At 38.6% G+C, this 19911-nt stretch overlaps 1 protein-coding gene across 14 annotated transcripts in view; it reads right to left on the bottom strand.

Annotated features, from left to right (window-relative positions):
- LTBP1 (latent transforming growth factor beta binding protein 1) overlaps positions 1 to 19911 on the bottom strand; it is a 443172-nt gene that overhangs the window by 105956 nt on the left and 317305 nt on the right. For 13 of the 14 annotated variants that reach the window (XM_043468289.1, XM_043468293.1, XM_043468290.1 and 10 more), the window contains 2 exons: positions 8575 to 8697; positions 2660 to 2782 (listed from right to left, as the gene is read on the bottom strand). In XM_043468289.1, the coding sequence (XP_043324224.1) occupies positions 2660 to 2782; positions 8575 to 8697 (246 nt within the window). The remainder of the gene's footprint in view (positions 1 to 2659; positions 2783 to 8574; positions 8698 to 19911) is intronic. The other variant, XM_043468292.1, reaches the window with a different exon arrangement.

Genomic DNA, 19911 nt, shown 5'->3' with positions numbered 1-19911 from the left:
TAATAGTGGCTACAACTGGAAATAAATCAAGTTTCATTTACAAAACATATATGATAATGCCTTTCTGAATGTACAGTTATTACAAAAAAGAAATATGTGAAAACTTTTCTAATAATCTGCCCTCTTCCACTAGTATGGGAACTTTAGCTAAACAATTAGCTGATCAATTATCTGGGCTAGACCCAAATGGATGGTTTCAAAGCCTTACTCATAGCATTGGGTCTAGAACTATAATTTTGGTGATTGTCTTAACAATTATATTTGTTGTCTACCATTGCCTTCATGCAAAGATTGTCAAAACTGAACAAACTCTGATGGTCAGAACTCTTCTTACAAATATTATAAATAAATAAGGGGGAATTGTCAGGGAGTGTTTGACGGGAGGATTCCTACATGCTGTCTCTCATGAGACCTTTGTCCCTCTTCAAAGGGAACAGCACGCTGCTCCCAGGGACTAGGTCATTGTGTGAGGCAGGCTTGGGTCTCCTTTAGTAAACATTCTCTTTAGGACAAAACTGCTTAGTCTGTTCCCCTTTCTTGAGATATGGATTGTCTCCTGACCTTGGAACTAACATTACCCCTTGTTCCCTTGGTAACAGTTGCTGTACGTTTGGTTTTCTGATCTCTATCATTCCCGAAAGAAGTTTCTTGTACCACAGCCTATATATAATCATAGAAAAATCATTAAAGCACCTTTGCTCCATCAGAGCTTAGGTCCCTGGGTCTTTTTTTGTCTCTCTCTCTCTTTCTCTCTTTTACTTTCTTATCATCGGCTCCATACCACCAGGTTCCGGTCCATTAAAGGACCCCAACAATTGGCGACCTATTTTACATATAGTAGTATATGCTTCCATGCTACTCTCTCCATTTACCCCACTCTCTCCTTCCCCCGTCCTCCCGTGTCCATAAGCCTGTGCTCTCTGTCTGCACCTCCACTGCTGCCCTGCAGACAGGCTCATCAGGACCATCTTTCTAGATTGCACATATGTATTAATATACGATATTTGCTTTTCTCTTTATGACTTACTTCACTCTGCATAATAGATTTTAGGTTCATCCACCTCATTAGAACTGACTAAAATGCGTTCCTTTTATGGCTAAGTAATATTCCATTGTATATATGTACCACAGTTTCTCTATCCATTCACTTGTCAATGGATATCTAGGTTGCTTCCATGCCCTAGCTATTGTAAATAGTGCTGCAATGAACAGTGGGGTACAGTGAAATGTGTTTTGTTTTGTTTTTTTTCAATTTTGGTGTGACCCTATAGCTAACCTGGTGAGTGATTCTCCCGTGTCTGACTTATCTCTTGGAGTGACATCACTGGCTCTTCAAAAGAAAGGCCTATGAACATGATAGCCTTATTATGTGTGGACCTCTACTCTTACCACACATTCATTTGTACAGATCAGTATTCATAAAATAAAGAACTTTGAGAGGGACTAGAATTGAGAACAAATCACCTAATTAATCTGTGTACATGAGTGTGCTTGTATGTGTCTGATCAGTCTTCACTGCTAGGTTAGGTACTGTAATGACTTTCTATGTTCTAGATGGGGATAATAGAAGAAGGTTATGATACTATTGGTAGAACCCTTTATAGTATCATTATACCTTGTCTCTTTTAAAACACTACCTCAGGAAACCTTTCTACTCATTAAATATCTTAAGTTTACATGCAGACACAGATAGAAATTGTTTCCTTATAATAAAACAACTGATTATGTACCATATGTATTCTGTTCTTAAATGACATTTCTTTTCAAGACCTCTGAACATCTGTGCTTGTCACAGGCGATACCACAGTATCTTTAAACTCAGGAAACATATCCTCCTTACTGAGAAGTACAGTTTACCCTTGAATAATGTGGAAGTTATGAATACTGACCACCACACAGTCAAATGTCCACATTTAACCTGACACCTGGTCTTCTGTATCCACGTTTCTGTATCTGAGGGTTCAACCAACTGCAGATGGTGTAATACTCTAAGTATTTACCAAAAAATATGCATATAAATGGACTCATGAAGTTCAAACATGTGTTGTTGAAGGGTCAACTTGTAATTCTATATGAAGTTCAATTAAAAAAACTAACTTTTTAAAGTCTAAGGTCAACCCCAGCAAGGTCCAGAACCCTGTCACCTGTAGGACCAGAGCACATTGCACAAACTTTATCCCTGAGTACAAGGCAGACACTATTTCAGTCTTCCTAAAAAGTCTTTAGTGTTTTTTTTTGTTTTGTTTTTTTTAAGGAAGGATTTTAAAAGCTCAGTGCACACAAAAACTAAATCACTAATATTCCACAACGTAATACCAGGTGGACATAATTCCCTTGAGTGTTAATCCTATTGTGTGAAACTTTCATATAATTTTAATAGAACTGATTTTCTGCACATAAGGAAGCAACCATTTTTCTTTCCGATAGTAATGCCAGCCACTGATCACTAATACCATATTTTTCAAATTCAGCCTTTTTCGATCCTCTTTCACTGATTTTCCTGACTTAAGTGTAAGTCCCTTGCTTTCTGGCACAATAAAACCATCATCTGGGTAGTTTCTCAGAAACACACTCACACACTTGCTTTACTGAGTGCACATTTTTTTAAGGCAGGCGCCTTAAACTGAAATCACAGCCGTTCATGTTGCCACATGCCTACCTTCACACTGGTCTTTCGCTGCTGACAGCTGGTAGCCCTGCCCACAGGAACACCTGAAGGAGCCGTCGGTGTTTCTGCACTGCCCGTTCATGCACATCGTCCCTTGCTGACATTCATCAATATCTGTAAATACAAGGACAACTGCTTTACATTAAGTCTTATATCTAAACACCCATTAGCTCAAGTTTGAGACCCTAATCCAAGCTACTGCCCTCTAAGCCTTCCATTTCCAGGGTGGACTTTTACGGCATGACCCAAAACAACAGAAAATTTTCAATAAACATTAAAAAAAAAAGTTCTGCCCCCTATAATGCATTCTGGGGTTATTATTGCAAAACTAATAGTACTTCTGCTATGTGAGGCACTATACATTTTAATTTGAATCAGCCCACCGATGTTCTTCATATCAACCTCAGTGTGCTGGACTGTAGAAAAGAAATAATTACAAATAGATGATAAATTTATGGTGAAATAAAAGTGCGTTCACTACAACATCAAGCTCTTTGCCATGTCTCTCTCTCATACTCTGGATATAACACAAACATAATATGAAATATTTTACAGTTGATAAAGAAAGAATCTCAAGCACAAAATAATGGCTGTGAAACAGCTTGCAGACCTATGGAGTTTCAAGAAAGAAGGCAGAATTAAAGCTCTACCAAGAACTTTAGAAATCAAACCAGAATGGAGGCAGTTGTGGAGGGAAATAGACACTTCTACCATATTAGAAGAAGCTGGAAAAGTATAAGGTCAAACAGTTGTGTTAAAGGACACTGAGCGCATTTTCAAAGTAACAAGGAAAGCCAAGAGAAATGATCATGTTTTGATGACAGATGTTGGAAAGTCAAAGAGAAAGTGATGAGTGAGGAATATTTCAAAATACCTTGTGTAAACAAAAAGCTATTGACTGAGAAAGAACAGAATTCTTTATAAGTGTTTTAATCATGGAAATGAATTTACATAAACGAAGAAAAGACGGGACTCATCAGTAACTTGAACACCTGAGGTTGAAGCAGCACTTATTTTCTAAATGCTTTTGTTTGGACATGAGGTTGATCCAATTTAACCGGGTAACTCTGTCTTGTCTTGTCTATGCAGATACAGCCTCAGAATGTCCTGCTGAGTAGCTACTCAGTTTGTGAGAGTTTATGATGATTAAAATGTGGTAGTACTGAACTTCACCACCTGTACCACAGGTTTGTTGCGAGAATTACTGGAGAGAGTGGATGAAAACACACCAGCCCTATACTCGGAATGGGAGAAAGAAGTCCTAATCTAAAAAGGAAACCAGGTCCCAAAGATTAATGTCTGACTATTGCTTCCTTCTGAAAATATCCTATTATTTAATAAAATGCATATACAAGTTTTTGCCAGGAGAACTCAACCAGCTGCACAGTCCTTTCCCTTAGACATTACTGACAATTACCTGCTTCCTAAGCAAAGTTACATTTAACCTCCAATGAGGTATTATTAACCTTTTGAACTTTATCCTGATATAAGCAAGGTGAGTCAGGTTATCCCGCATAAACTGAGAAAGCTTACATTGACTATTAATGTATTCAGAGTTCAGGAATTTGTTTCTGATTTAATTTCTTCTAGCAATTAGTTTACTAGAAAGTTCTGTTTCACTTCTTGTGCAATCATTCCCTTCTGTTTGTATATTATTCCTAGCTGTCAACCATTGACTACCAACAGAGAAATTAAAAGAATTTTGCCTTGCAAAACTCTCAGTCTACTGGCTTTTCGAGTGGTCATCAGCAAAGAAGGGCCCACATCATATTTTCTTTCAGCACATTTTATAAAATACTTGAGACATCAGTTCAAGAATTTAAGACCAACAAAAGCTCATGTAGTTGGTTGGATCTCATGTAATGTCTGACAACATTTTTAGTGCTTTGGCCTCTTTCTGACTTTCTCAAAGAAGATGACAAACTAAGCATTCCCATGTGACAATGTCTGCCGCAAGAACATACCCTCCATTCCAAGTACTGTCAGGATACACCAGACATCCAACATAAGTTACTCATTTATGTTGGGAAGACTGTCACAAGTAATTCATTATAATTAATGATATACACATTTGGAATAACTCCAGGCAACTCTGTTATCTTGAATAAGGTGATCTCTGGGTCTTTAAAAGGACCAAGGGGAACAAAGGCCGCATGATTCTATGCATTTAAGGAAAAAAAGCATCTTTTTCTTTATTGATTGAGAGATAAAATTTCTATACAAGAGAACACTTTCCAATAAAATAGGCATGTGGGACAAATGTCTTCTCTTTCTTGTGCCAAGGGATGAATAGAGAATATTATATTTCATAAAAGGTATTTTTCTTTGAAGGACTTTTTGCACATAATTCCTGGTAGGAGTTAAAATAGAGGCTATCTCTAGTTATTTATACATTTAGGACATATACCAGCAAAGTGTACAAAGAGATGCAGAGATACAAATAAAAAAGATATAAACAAGTAATGGATTAATACTGGCTTGGCTAAAAAGTTTGTTCAGGTTTTTCTGTAACATCTTAGGAAAATCCAAATGAACATGTTGGCTAATCCAATACGTTAGATAATGTATTAATATTTACCACCTGAAAAGAGTTAGTGAGGTGAAGACACTGATAATAGTGAGGACTATCAACAGAGTGAAACTGGCAGTTACTGCAGTGCTGGAAAACAGACTTATGTTCTGAGTAGAACATAATCTGTAAGTTAATGTCATTTGGGAAAGATTAGAAAATAAAGAGAAAGGATGTCATACAATTTATTATTGTGAAAAGGAAGGACTTTGGGGAGTAAGAAACGTAACTAGTGTGTACGCAGGTTTCTCAAGCAGGTGACGGGGACCTTGCCTGATCTTATCCCAGGTTGTAATGGAAAGACACCAGGAAAATGAGAGTAGAGGGCAAGCTTAAGTGGCAAGTGGAGAAAACAGTTCTTTCCCACCTCCAAGCTTTCATATGTGCTGCTTACTCTGCCTACTAAGGTTCTCCGCTCTGCACTCAGTATTTTAAGACCAAGTTCAAATAGCAACACCTCTGTAAAGCCTTCTCAGAAGCATGCATGTAGAATTAGTCACACACTTCCCGGCTGCAACAGAACTTTGTACATGCCTATTATTTGGTGAATAACAACATCCACCACAGAATGTCGTGCTCTGCCTCTGCCTTCTCTCATCTTCCATGTATTACCTCCATATTTCTCCAATATCTCGTTACCCTATTATCTCATACAATCCTCACATCAACCCTCCTAGGTACCATTACTGCTACCTTCCTGCAGATGAGCAAGTAAGGCTTGGTGAAATGAGATTACTCATCCATGCTCACACCACTCCAGACTATCCAAACTAGAATACGATGTACTACCTTTAAAAAAATCCAAAAACTAAACTCCAGACTTATTTGGATTTCACCAGTTTTTCCATTCAGGTCCTCTTTCTATTCCAGGATCCTATCCAGGGAACCACATCATATTCAGGTGTCTTATCTCCCAGTCCTTCCTTGTTTTAACAATCTTAATTGCCTTGAGGATATGGGCCAGAAATCCATAGTATGTCCCCAATTTGGACTCGCCTCATGTTTTTCTCATGATTAAGACTGGAGTAAGAGGGTTTTGGAAGAAGAGTACGAAGGTAAAGTGTCCTGGTCCTCACATAACGTCAGGAGTACATGACATTCACATGACATCACTGATGACTTAACTTCCATCACTTAGTACTTTATGAACTCTAGTTAGCTGTTGCAGGTATGCATCTCTTTCAATGAATAATACATCTTTGAGAGATTATAGTCTCTTGGTAACAGATGCAGTGCCTTGAATGCATTGGTTCTTTGATACACTTGACAGGAAGGATGGATAGAAGCATCAGCCCAGCACAGTGTCCCAGAGACTGGAAAATACAAGTGTTCCTAGGGGGTGGTATCAATTGATGGTGTGAATTCTAGGGTGGTAGGGAGACAGATTAGAGAGGAGCAGGCTCATCTGGGATGGCAATGCCAGGAGAAAGAAGGTGGTCATGAGTCATTCATTCAACATGTATTAACTCTGCATTTTCCCTCTAGAGCGTCTAATTCCCAGATTTTTGAGATGGCATGATTTGGGGAAACCTGAGATTGTTTTTCCAAGGTTGTACAGAGGATCATTGGAAGAGCCAGGATTTAGGCCAGTAATGAGTAAAAAGATGGGTGTGCCAGCCAGGATAATCATGGGTCAAAATAAGCACAGAATACTCTCAGGGCAGTTGTGACATCAATTTGGATGGGTCATGGGTCAGAGAATGCAAGTTGAAGAAAGTAGTGGTGACAAATATAGAATATGAAGTGAGCACAGATTAGAAGCATTTCTATGAGTAAGATGAAAAGAAATAGGCAGATCAACAAGAGAAAGTAACATGACAGGATATGGCAATAAACCAGATACAATAATCAAATAAAGACTAATAACGGCTAATAATGGCTTCTAACACTGAGACCTTTAGTCACCATTAGCCCTGTGTATGAGGAAGCTTTTCTTCCATCAAACACCCAGAATACCTTTCAAGGGATTCTCAAGTTTAACTTTTTCTGAGGCGATGCTTGGCAGAAGAGATGTAGTCAGAAGGCAAGCTGTGGATGTGGGAAAGCACCAGGAGAAAAGGGAGCTGTGTTGGCTGTCTATGCTCTCCTGGGAGTGGCTAGTACTCTGCTGTGTGAAAGGAACAAGGCACCAAAAACTCAAATGTCTATGAACTCCCTACTGCAAGTGGGAGACGCTTCCGTTCTTACAGGTCAATAGTAGGGTATCTGTTTACTGCTTCCCTACCACAGTGAAAAATTAATTACCACCCGAGACCCTCACTTTCATTGAGACAGCAAAGAAAAAAAAAAGGTTCACTTATTTCCTCTTCCTTCCTTTGAAAGAACATCCTTTTAAGTATAAAAGTGATGGAAGAAAGCAGAAAGGAAACAAATAAACCACAGAGAAAATGAAAACTTCTTACAAATTACTTAAAAAATTAGAGAAACCATGGGCAAATTACACTAATATTCTAGAGGAAAGTGTATATGTTAAATATATACACTTACATGTATATATATCTTATATATAAAGTGTTCATATACACTGACTTAAAAACTTGACTAATGGGAAAACATATTAACAAATACACAAAAGAGGAAATATAAATGCTTAACAAACACATGATTAAGTATTTAATAATAAGTGTTCACACATTTTAAAGTTAGAAAGTAGTGTTCTATTGAAATAGTTAAACACAGAGCACTTTGCCCACTTATTCCACCTTTACAAAATCTGAAGAACAGAATGAAAATGCAAAAACAGCAACACACTGGAATATTACACTGCCTTTAAAACTAATGTCTGAAACGAGTTGTTAATGAAATGAAAGATGCTCATGATATACTATTAAATAACAGAAAGCAAGACTGAAAATTGGACACAGTACATAATCTTAATGATACAAAACACCCTTGAGATATGAATATCCACAAATGAGGCTGAGAGATTATCTGTTTTACCTTTTGGCATTTGCTACATTTTCTATAGCAAATGCATTTTTAATAGCAATGTTATTGAAATAAAAAAGTATGTATCACATAATTTATCTATTTAAAGTGTATGATTCAATAGTTTTCAGTATATTCACAGAGTTGTGGAACTGTTTTTACAACTAGAAAAAACCAAGTAGATCTGTAGTTTATAGATGTTCTCAAAAAATCCACTGTTTTTCTCTATGTAAATAGATAGGAATTTAACCACCATGAGGATTCACTTTCAGAGGCCAACCAACATGTGCTCTAGGAAGCTCAGTTAAATGAATGACAAGTAGTATGGTTTCCTTTCTTAAGGCTAGTTACGCTAACATGTTTTCGAGTGTAGTTCAAATAAGATGAGAAATCTGATCCCAGTATTTACCTTTACAGTGCTTATGGTCTGGAGTTGGGCTGTAGCCCTTATGGCATGAGCACATGTAGGATCCTTCAAGGTTGGAGCAAGTACCATTTGTGCAGATCTTTGGTTCCAGGCATTCATCCACATCTTAAAGAATGCGGCATAATGGAAAAGAGAGGGAGAAAAAAGAAATAAAACATGAATAAATTTGAATGTGGTTAGAAATGGAAACAGTGGGTCTTCAAAAGAGGGGCAGATTCTTTAAGATAAGCTTTCAAATTAGCTCTTTAGGAGGAAAAGAAGCTCTGGTATGAGGTGCACGTATAATGGTTTCGTGGCTTTATTTACTTTCTGCAAAATAACCCTAAAAAGGAACCAAACATGCTCTATGAATAAATTCAGTGGAAGGCTTATTATGGAAGAGAGGGAGGAAGAGAGGATAGCTGTAGAGCAGCATCCCCTACAAGATAAAATATTCCAAAGAATCACAGATGTGTGGAGGTCTAGTTAGGGAACTGATGAATTTCAGTAGAATGTGAGGGGTCACTGAAGCAAGATACATGACTCATGACTCTGGGAAACCATGGGAAAATCTGCAACAGGTGGAAAAAAATATTTCCAAAATTCTAAGATGGCATTGGATCTGATTTTAAAATAATCTAGGGGACAAACAAAATAAGACTATTGGGTGGTCTGAAGGTGGAGTATAGGCAGAAAAGGCAGATAAAGCAATAGTAGCTACTGTTTATCAAGCACTTACTGTCTGAAGTCAGTGAAGGCTTTACATATACTCTCTCGCTTAATGCTAACAAAATCCACATGGGCTAACCGTTCACAGAGGAAGGACCTGAGATTTAGAGTTCAAAGCTTGTCCAAGGCCACATAGTTAGAAATTGATGGATCAGATTTGAACCCAGTCAGCCTAACTCCAAAGACCATCTTTTAAACCTGACTATAAGGTTCTGTCATAGGCAAAGTTAAATCTAGAGATGGAAACAGTTGAAGAGAGAAAGTATGACTTCGTTTTTATTATTTGCTAACACAGCATTATATCAATAATTATTAACTGATCATTCACTGGTCTCATTCAACAAACATTCGTTAAGCTCCTACTAGAATACTGTTAATTCAAAAGGAAAAATCTGAGTTCTATGCCCCATCTGAATGCCCCAGGGTAAGTTCACTGTATATTGCAGTAAGAAGGCATATAATGAGCATAAACAACCAAAAATTGAAAGAAAAACTTTAACTTTAAATAAAAAAAAACATTAAATAAAAAAAAACTTTAACCCAAATACACAAAGCATCACAATTTATGCTTAATTTTAGAATGGCCTGGAGACAGGAACGGCAACTTACTCCAGTATTCTTGACTGGAGAATTCCATCAATAGAAGAGCCTGGTGGGTACAGTCCATGGGGTCACAGAGAGTCAGACACAACTGAGTGACTAACACTTTACAATGGTCTATAACTTAATCAAGGTCTTTTATACATAAAGCAGAAAACAGTAGAAAGGGAAAGGCTCCTGATTATATCCATTTCATTTCACGATGCTCACCACAAAAGCAATACAGCTTTCCACTTCAGTATTAACAGAGAATCATGAACACATTAACAGAGACCTAGTTTTACATCAGCGACCATTCATTTGCATTGTAATTCATTAAAACTAAATCTTTCTTATTATGGAATTCAGAAATAGAGAATTATCCATAATTACCATTAATCAAATAACGCACAGGGACATCTTGTGTGAGTGCACCATATGCATTACTGAAAACAGCCAAGTAACTGACACTGCCTAGGTATTCTACTGCACTTTCACAATATCACTAATTATGGTAAAGTGACCCTAACTCCATGGCAAATAGGAATATCACTTTCAAACTGACCCATTATCCATCCTTTCTTTGGTTGTAGGAGTCCACTCTCGTAAACACTTAGTGCAAACTACTTAAAAGAAGCAGCCAAAGATTGGAGCCAAAATAAATAAAGGGAAAGAATGAACTTAGATACTAGGCATGGAAATTCCAACAGCAATGTGAAAATGTCATGTCTAGGATCTGGTTTGATTTCAAAAATGTTAAGCTGAAAATTGTATGAACTGCTCTCTTTAATCATACATGCACCAGAGACCGCAGAATATAAGAGTAAAATTAATTTCTAAGACCATATTTTTCTCTTGAAGCAAATTAACAGGCATTGCTGATTACCATTCACGAGATACTTAAATAAATTCTATTTTGCCAGGCTACTACTGTGATTAACGATGAACCAGAATGCTCTGAAATATCTAGGACAGCCTGATGTGTTTATTTCCTTCTTTACTTTCCACAGTCATAACTGCATGGAATCAGAATCCTGTAGATTGAATAGTTTGAACAGTTTGAATTGAATAAGTACATAAGCTTAGTGGCACTTATGCTCTTAAGGAAACAAATGTTATATAGTAAAATATCATTAAAAATTCTTTGAGTTAGAATCAAAAGACAGATACCTCCAGCTATAAAATAAGTAAGTCATGGGGATGTAATGTTCAGCACAGTGGCCATAGTTAATAACACTGAATTGCATACTTGAAAGTTGCCAAAAGAATACAGTTGGCCCTTGAAGAACATGGGTTTGATTTACATGAGTCCACTTACACACAGACTTTTTTTTCTGCAGAAAATACTACAGTACTACACAATCTGCAGTTGGGAGCAACCGTGGATACAGGAGGTGAACTATAAGTTACATGTAGATTTTCAGCAGCACAGAGGGTTGGTGCCCCTAATGCCCACATTGTTCAAGGGTCAACTAGGGGTCTTAAAAGTCCTCATCACAAGAAAAAAAAAATGAAACTATGTATGGTGATGGATATTAACTACACTTATTATGGTGATCACTTTGCAATGTATACAAATATTGACTCATTTTGTACACCTGACATATAATATTCTCTGTCAATTATACTTCAATCTTAAAAAAACAACATATGGAAGGAAGGTGTCCAAGATGGAGCCTCATTTGGTGGATGTAAAAGGAATGAAATAAACTCAGTTTTGTATCTTTAGCCAGACCTCTCTCCTTAACTGCTCATCCCCACACTTTGTTGGTTAGTCTACTAGGACATCTCTATTTGATGTCAGTCAGGCACCTCTGAGTCCTCATGGCCGAAACATCTTTCTCTTGCCTTCTCTCTATGCTGTCTCCCAGGTCAATACAGGTTACCCCTATCCACTGAAGCACACAAATCAGAAACTTGGGAGTCATCCTTACTAGATTCCTTCCTCTCTTTCTTTCTCCACATTCAATTTACTACAAAGTCACAGAAATTCTACTACCCAAATCTCTCTCAAATACACCCAACTTTACTTCATTTTTACCACCACCATTCTCTCATATGGGTTACTGGCATAGTCTTTTATCTATTTAAAATCTTGCCCTATCAAATCCATTATCCAGCCTGCAGCCAGAGCAATCTTTCTAAAACACAAATCTGGCCAATGATGTTGTTCCTCTACTTTAAAAACTTTCAACAGTTTCCAGTGTTCATCAGTTTAGTCAAGGATACAAACTTGTGGGGCCCTGAGTGGTACCAATAGAAGGTCAGGTTCCCATAGTTCCTACCTCTGACCCTTGAGAGAACTAATGCCATGGGAAACAAGGTGGTCATATCCACCCTACTGTCCATCACCGATCATCCACCTCTTACCCCTACATCAGAGGAAGATGGTTGTATCTTTGTTTTCTATATTGGAGCTCAAAATTCATTCTAGCATTACAGTCCTATAGACAAGCCATATCACCCAACTTCTTACACAAATACATAATGAATTCAAAAAGGAAACTGTCCATAGAAAAATGGGTTACAAATTCAAAAACCAATTTACCAGTGGGACCTGGGGACACAATCTGGCACTTGCCATTCAATAAATTAATTAAACCTCCCACAGCAAGGAAATTGCCAGGAGTTATGAATCCACCTCACTATACTATCATCCAATCTGAATTGATCCTTCTTGTCTACAATACCTTTGTATATCTCTCACAAATGCCTGCTGAAGACTAGATATTCCATGAATGCAGGATTTCCTGATCTCCTTCCCTAATAACCCTATCAGAAGAGGCAGTCAGGACAGTCTGGCATAATTTGTGCCCTTAGTGAACCCTGGCTAATTCTTATGATCATCACATCCTTTAAAAAATGTTTCACTTCATCATTGAAATCCTCCAGTCTACAGTTCTTTGTCAAGATCAACATGAAGTTCAATGGTCATTAGTTCCTGAACTCCACCTTCTTTCTCCTTTGGGGAAAATGAGGACATTAATCTCTCTCTAGCTTCCTGGCAACTTTCCATCCTCCACAGTTTCCCAAAGATGATTCCCAGCTGGCCCGCAATCCCACCTGCAAATTCTCTCATTGCCTTGAGAGGTAGTTCATCTGGGTCAGGAAGCCTTTAGAAATTTCCCTTTCTAGGATTCTGGGAACACACCAGTCTGCATGAAGCCCCTCCCTCATGGGCAGGACCTGGAAGGTGCTGAGGACATCCAGGGGCCACCTTCCCACGAGTCAGCCCATGGCGGTGTGCCCCGCTTCACTCCACCTAGCAGTTCCTTGAAGTTGGTTAGAATTGGGTCCAGGGCAAGAGTTTACCTGCCTTGCTTCATTTCCTTTCAAAGAGTAAAGGAAAGATTTACTTCAAAGATTGACAAGGTGAGGGTGGGATGTTTCAAAAGAACAGCATGTATACTATCTATGGTGAAACAGATCACCAGCCCAGGTGGGATGCATGAGACAAGTGCTCGGGCCTGGTACACTGGGAAGACCCAGAGGAATCGAGTGGAGAGGGAGGTGGGAGGGGGATCGGGATGGGGAATAAGTGTAAATCTATGGCTGATTCATATCAATGTATGACAAAAACCACTGAAATGTTGTGAAGTAATTAGCCTCCAACTAATAAAAAAAAAAAAAAAAAAAAAAAAAGATTGACAAGGTGAACCAGTCATTTTTCTGAGACCATTCAGCCTCATTTAATTCCTTAATGACCAAGAGACTTCCATGAGTGAGCACCATTTGCTATGGGATGAAAAGTCTTATTCCATCACCACAACTACATGAAAATATAGGATTACTCCCAAGGCAAACATTACTTCAATTATCCCTCAACTATTCTTCACACATCATCTTTATACTAAAGATGATGGGAGAACACATTTGACAGAAAAGCAAGCATGGTGAAAATGAAAGACAGACTCTGGTTAGGCCAGTGCAATGACATCCCCCCCGCCCCGCTTCACTGGCACTTGAGGTATAGAGTAAGTCCTTAGGATCTCACCCTCTGTCAATTCTGACCAAATTTTAAAATGTGCAGTAACAGAGCTGTCAGTTCCTCAAAGACTCATCACGGCTTTTTTGGAACTGGAAAACAGCCAATGCTGTGTGCATGCCAGATGAAGATCGGAAGATCTCAGAAAATCGATCCACTGATTTCAGCACATCACTGGCTTCTTGCCTCGGCTTTACAAAAGATCATTTTGTTTTCCAGCAAAACTCATCTGGGCTACCTTGGTCGAGTCTGCCATCTCAGACTCTCAAGCCAAAACTACTGCTGCCTGCAAGGGACAATTCCAGTTCCCATGGATCTTTCCTATGAACTTTAATTGTCCTTACTATCTTAATCATATTGCTTTGTCCTGATTTTCTTGGGTGTACATGAGAGGTGCATGAGCTATTACATAAAACAAAACAATATTAGCTTTGATGCTAAAAGATGGGGGGTCATGTCCTAGCTCTGCCATTTATTACCTATGATGGGGAGCTACCCCATTAACCTACTTGAGAATCAATTTCTGTACCACAGGTAACTGTAAACTATTAACATATAAAGTTATTACAATATACATAAATTATAATAACATATACAGAAATCCGGAGAAGGCAATGGCACCCCACTCCAGTACTCTTGCCTGGAAAATCCCATGGATGGAGGAGCCTGATAAGCTGCAGCCCATGGGGTCATGAAGAGTCAGACACAACTGAGTGACTTCACTTTCACTTTTACGCATTGGAGAAGGAAATGGCAACCCACTCCAGTGTTCTTGCCTGGAGAATCCCAGAGACGGGGGAGCCTGGTGGGCTGCCGTCTATGGGGTCGCACAGAGCCGGACATGACTGAAGTGACTTAGCAGCAGCAGCAGTATACAGAAATTATTACAATAACTAGTATTCCCACACAGGCATAGTTCCCGCCTTCAAAAGCAGTTTTGGGGGTTTTCCGTTGAGATATAACTGACATTAAAACGATATGTAAGTTAAGCACCAAGGATATAATGGGCAACATAGGGAAATACAGCCATTATTTCATAAAACCTTTAAATGGAGGATAATCTTTAAAAATACTAAATCATTATGTTGTCATGTGAAACTAATATAATACTGTGAATCAACTATGAAGTGAAGTCAAAGTGAACTGAAAGTCACTCAGTCGTGTCCAACTCTTTGCAACCCTATGGACTATATAGTCTGTGGCATTCTTCAGGCCAGGATACTGAAGTGGGTAGCCTTTCCCTTCTCAAGGGGATCTTCCCAACCCAAGGATGGAACCCAGGTCTCCTGCATTGCAGGAGGATTCTTTACCAGCTGAGCCACAAGGGAAGCTGTAAATCAACTATACTTCAATAAAAGACAATGCTGTGCAAGCTTAAGGAATGATTTGACATACCTATCTCAAAATTATTAACATTTACTGGAGTATTACTAACAGTTCTATTATGTCACACAATTATCATTTCTTTCCTGATGAAGATGATTAAGTTCTAATCTCTTAGCAACTTTGAGATTTCTAATTCAGTACTGTTGATTATCATCATTAAGCTGTGCATTCCATTTCCAGGGCTTACCTACTAGTTGCAAGTCTGTACCCTTTAATAAACATCTCCCCAACTTCTCTACCCTCACATCCTTGTAACCACCATCCTACCTTGTTATGTTTTGCTTCTTTACAACTTCACATCTTCTCTGGCATCTAACAGATCTTGTAGGCAGTGTGTGCTCTGTTGTCAGTCATGTCCCAACTCTTTGTGACCTTATGGACTACAGCCTGCTAGGCTCCTCTATCCATGGGATTTTCCAGGCAAGGGGAGTGGGCTGCCATATCCTTCTCCAGAGGATCTTCCTGACCCAGAAATCAAACCCTCATCACATGCATTGGCAGGTAGACTCCTTATCACTGAGCCACTTGGGAAGCCCATATGAAGGCAGGTGCTCTACTAAACTATTTATTGACTGATTAGAAGATTCCTTTAGCACATAATGACTCAAGGATAAGACTGATACTTGCACATTATCTACAAAAGGTAGACCTTGAGCTCAGTTGCCATCTGATATAAGAATAAAAGTAGGACTAAAGTCTTCAATTTCATTTAAGTCTATGAATATCATATATTCCATAAAGGTTAACAGTGAATTGTAAAATCTGAAAAGAAATCCTAGGGTGAAAAGAACTCCCAGAACAAGGAGCTCTCCATATCTATCCTGCAAGTTTTCTGTACCTGGTTTTGGCTAAGATTGCAGCTAGCCAGTTGTCAAGTGGTTTGAATGATATGAAGTTCTTCAAATGCTGAAGACCTACTACATTTACAAAACTCAAATGGGAGTCATAAAGTCATCATGAACTTAATTATGGCCGACAAAGAAGGATTACTTTGATTAAAATCTCAGCAATTTGTGTTCCCGGGTCACACATGGTTTGTCACAAACTCAACTATAAAGCAAGGTAATAAACTCAAAAAAGGCTAGCTGACACATCTACCAGGTGATAGATACTGTATTTTGTGAAGGTGAGCAAAGAAAATGAAGCCAAAGAAAGATGTTAGAACTGTAGAAGTGGAAACATTTGTTAGGAATGATTAATCTCCCTGCAGAGAAACCTTGTGATTCTCAAGAAGTATATTTCAGCAAAACAAAAATGCTCAGAAGTTGAAAGAAAGCTAAGATGAATTAAATGTATAAGAGAAAGCTTCTATGACAGAAACTCTATGAGATGCGCTTAAAGAAAGCCTAAGAAAAGATAATTATCCACAGAACTCTGACATATAATTTACTTTAACAGATATCAGTTACTATTCCATTCCCTCTCTGTCAGGACAATGGAAATAAAACAAAGGCAACAGGGTTGGAGAAGAAGAATGATAACATTTCTTGTGTTAGTTGTTCAGTCGTGTCCAATTCTTTGTGACCCCACAGAGTGTAGCCCACCAGGCTCCTCTGTCCATGGAAGTCTCCAGGTAAGAATACAGCTGGAGTGGATAGCCATTCCCTTGTCCAAGGGATCTTCCCGATCCAAGGACTGAACCCAGGTCTCCCACATTGCAGGCAGATTCTTTACCATCTGAGGCACCAGGGAAGCCCCATATTACACTTAATTCTGATAATAAACCCTATGAAGAAAATACTTCAATTCCCATTTTACAGATATTAAAACTAAGCTTCAGAAAGGTCATATAGCCCAAATCTGCTCAAATTCAGGGAAACATGATCTATATACCAGAGTTACTGAATATACCTTTAAACAATCAAATGTTAGACAAATTTCCTTTGGGAGATGGCTCTAGTCAGGTTTGAATCAGGCTAGTTTAGCTTTCCTGAGACAAGCAAAACATGTAAATTGAGGACTTGACACATTGGCTTCTTTCAAGAAAGATTCTGATTGAAAGCAGCCAGAGAGAACTGGCCAGAACTCAAGGTGATGAAATAATTCTAAGAGGTGGGGATCACATGGGCAATAGCTCCAGGCTGAATGTGAGGTCCAATGAATACAGTGCTAAATGATGAAAGTGGCTCTCAAGAGAGCACCAAAATCCACAACTTGAAAGAAGAAGCTTCATTAACAGAGGAGCCAACAAAGGTTGCCAAAAATGCACTGAGGGACAGATATTTTGAAAGTGCACAATAAACTATTGAGAACGAAGGATCATATGCCCTGAACTAAACATAGCAGGCATTGCCTGGGGGTTCATGGTAGGAAAAAGGATGAACCCTCAGACAACACCTGCTAACATTTTACTTGTTTCTGCACCAAACAACTCCTGCTCTAATTCATAAATCAAGGAGCAGCATCAAATAGTAAGATCCAGTATACATGGCATGAATACAAAAAGGCCATTAACAGTTTCAGTAAGTTCACCATTTAGTTAGCAAAAGCAGCAGAAAGTGTAACTAACTGGCATTAAATCCCTGTAGAATAGAAGGGTCAAAATGGTCATTCTTAATTCTTAATGAAACTGTTTAACAGAAAAAAGAGCCAAATGGACATCAAGATCAATGAGTTTTAAATATATATATATAAGCATAATGTCAAAGAAAGTATTACTCTGTACAACAATGTCTAGGTTTAATTATAATAACTTAAAAATATGCTGTGAAAGGAGAGTGGTAGAAAAAGAAGGTTACTAAGATCTACAGAACAGCCCTGCAAGGTAGAGACTGTCATCTCTCCAGATGAAAACTAACAAATGCCCTGTGTAGGACTTTTCTCCAAACAATGAGATTTAGGAATTTTTTTTTCAGTCTTTCATGTTCTCATACATTAAAAATTGAAGGAAAAAGTCTCATCAATGTACCCTAAGGTGTCTATACTAAAAGGATAGCTGCTGCTGCTAAGTCGCTTCAGTCATGTCCGACTCTGTGCGACCCCATAGACGACAGCCCACCAGCCTCCCCTGTCCCTCGGATTCTCCAGGCAAGAAGGATAGAGGAAGCCTCAAACTAGTCACATTTAATGGTTAGACACAAGAACAGTTGAACAGCAAGGAACACTTGGTAAATCATTTATCATGTGATGCTTCCCCTGACCTCCATAGAAGCTCTAACACTCCCTAATCCCTTAGGCTGCTTTTTCCTTCATAGGACTCATCACCCCTGACATACCCTATACTCTACTTTTTCCCTTGTGAGCTCTAGAGTCTAAGTGCAATGAAGGGAGGAAATTTATTTTGTCCACTCTCAACCCCCAGGGTCTAAAACAAAATACTTGACACATAGTAGGAATACAGTATTCAATGATGAAAGTGGCAAATAGAGAAAAAATATAGGTCAGGTTGTGTTATGGATGAGCTCAACTCAAAGACAAGCTTAGGTAGGACTACACCCTCTGAAAAGTTTAGAGTACCAGAAGTACAAAGATGAGAAATAAAATGAATAAAGGAACAAAGCCAAAAAGATATGATGGGGTATTCATGAGCATTGTCAGAGTGCTGCAGAAAAATCCAATCCATTCATTGGCTCAATCTGAACAGAAAGGTATCCTGCAATATCTGCTTTTTGTCACATTCAACTTTCACATTTGAAAGCTCGGCTGCCATAAAATATTAAGATGGGAAAATCCATTTTGGTACAATCTGCAAAGGCCCATAGGAGAAATTTACAAAAACTGCAAGTTCAAAATGAGCAATGGATGGCACTGCAATTACATCACAGACAAGAAGCTTGATCAACAGATGACATAGAACCTAAAACTCTACCCAAAGCAGAAGGAAAAAAAGCACATGGCCTATTTGTAATGGGAAATGTGTGACCTTAGTTAGCAATGCAAAACTGCTTGGCCAAGTGGCCAAGTGTGTAATTGGGGTGAGTAACACGGTGACCTAATAGCTTTGCTTATGAGTCTGCTAATCTGGTTGGCAAAGTGAAATGGCTGCTAAATGAGGTGATTTGTTTCTGTCACTCAACTGGAGCAGCGTGGTCACGATCAGATTGATTGCATACATCTAGGTGTAAGAACTCATATATTATTATTCCCCAACCTGGATCCACGCATTTACACTGAAGAGCAATCACTTGCCAATTTGGTCAGTCACGTTCCATTAGTAAATTCATGAATCAGGGCTGTGTTTATGCCATGGTTGTGAATTTTAGTTACTTAAGGTAAAGTTCAGGCTCTACTTTTGGATTATAATATGCACTGGTATGTGAAAATGAGTACAAGAATGGAACCTTGATAGGCAACTATGAAATTTATGCCAAATGGGAAAATTAAAACCACATGCACTTTCTGACCAGCACTGATTATATAAACAAAAGCTTATCAAATAGGCAAGTAATAAACAACAACAAAAAAAACCCCTGCTTCCCAAAGATCAATATCTCATAAGTCTACTGATAGAGACCCTTGGGAATGGGCATAAGCTTGAAGGCAGAGGGCCATCTGCACCTGGTCCAGGGGCTCAGCTCATGCTGCCTCGTGAGGAGTCCAAAGCATTGAAAGTGCACATGCTTCTGCCAAATCTACCTATCCCATCTCCTCTAACACACCCACACATCTCCTCAGAGATGTATGAATAAAGACCAACATTTTTAATAGGACCAAGAGGGTCT

The sequence above is a fragment of the Cervus canadensis genome, chromosome 5 (genome assembly GCF_019320065.1).
Source record: "Cervus canadensis isolate Bull #8, Minnesota chromosome 5, ASM1932006v1, whole genome shotgun sequence".
NCBI lineage: Eukaryota > Metazoa > Chordata > Mammalia > Artiodactyla > Cervidae > Cervus > Cervus canadensis.
This window is presented reverse-complemented; position numbering and strand designations above follow the sequence as displayed.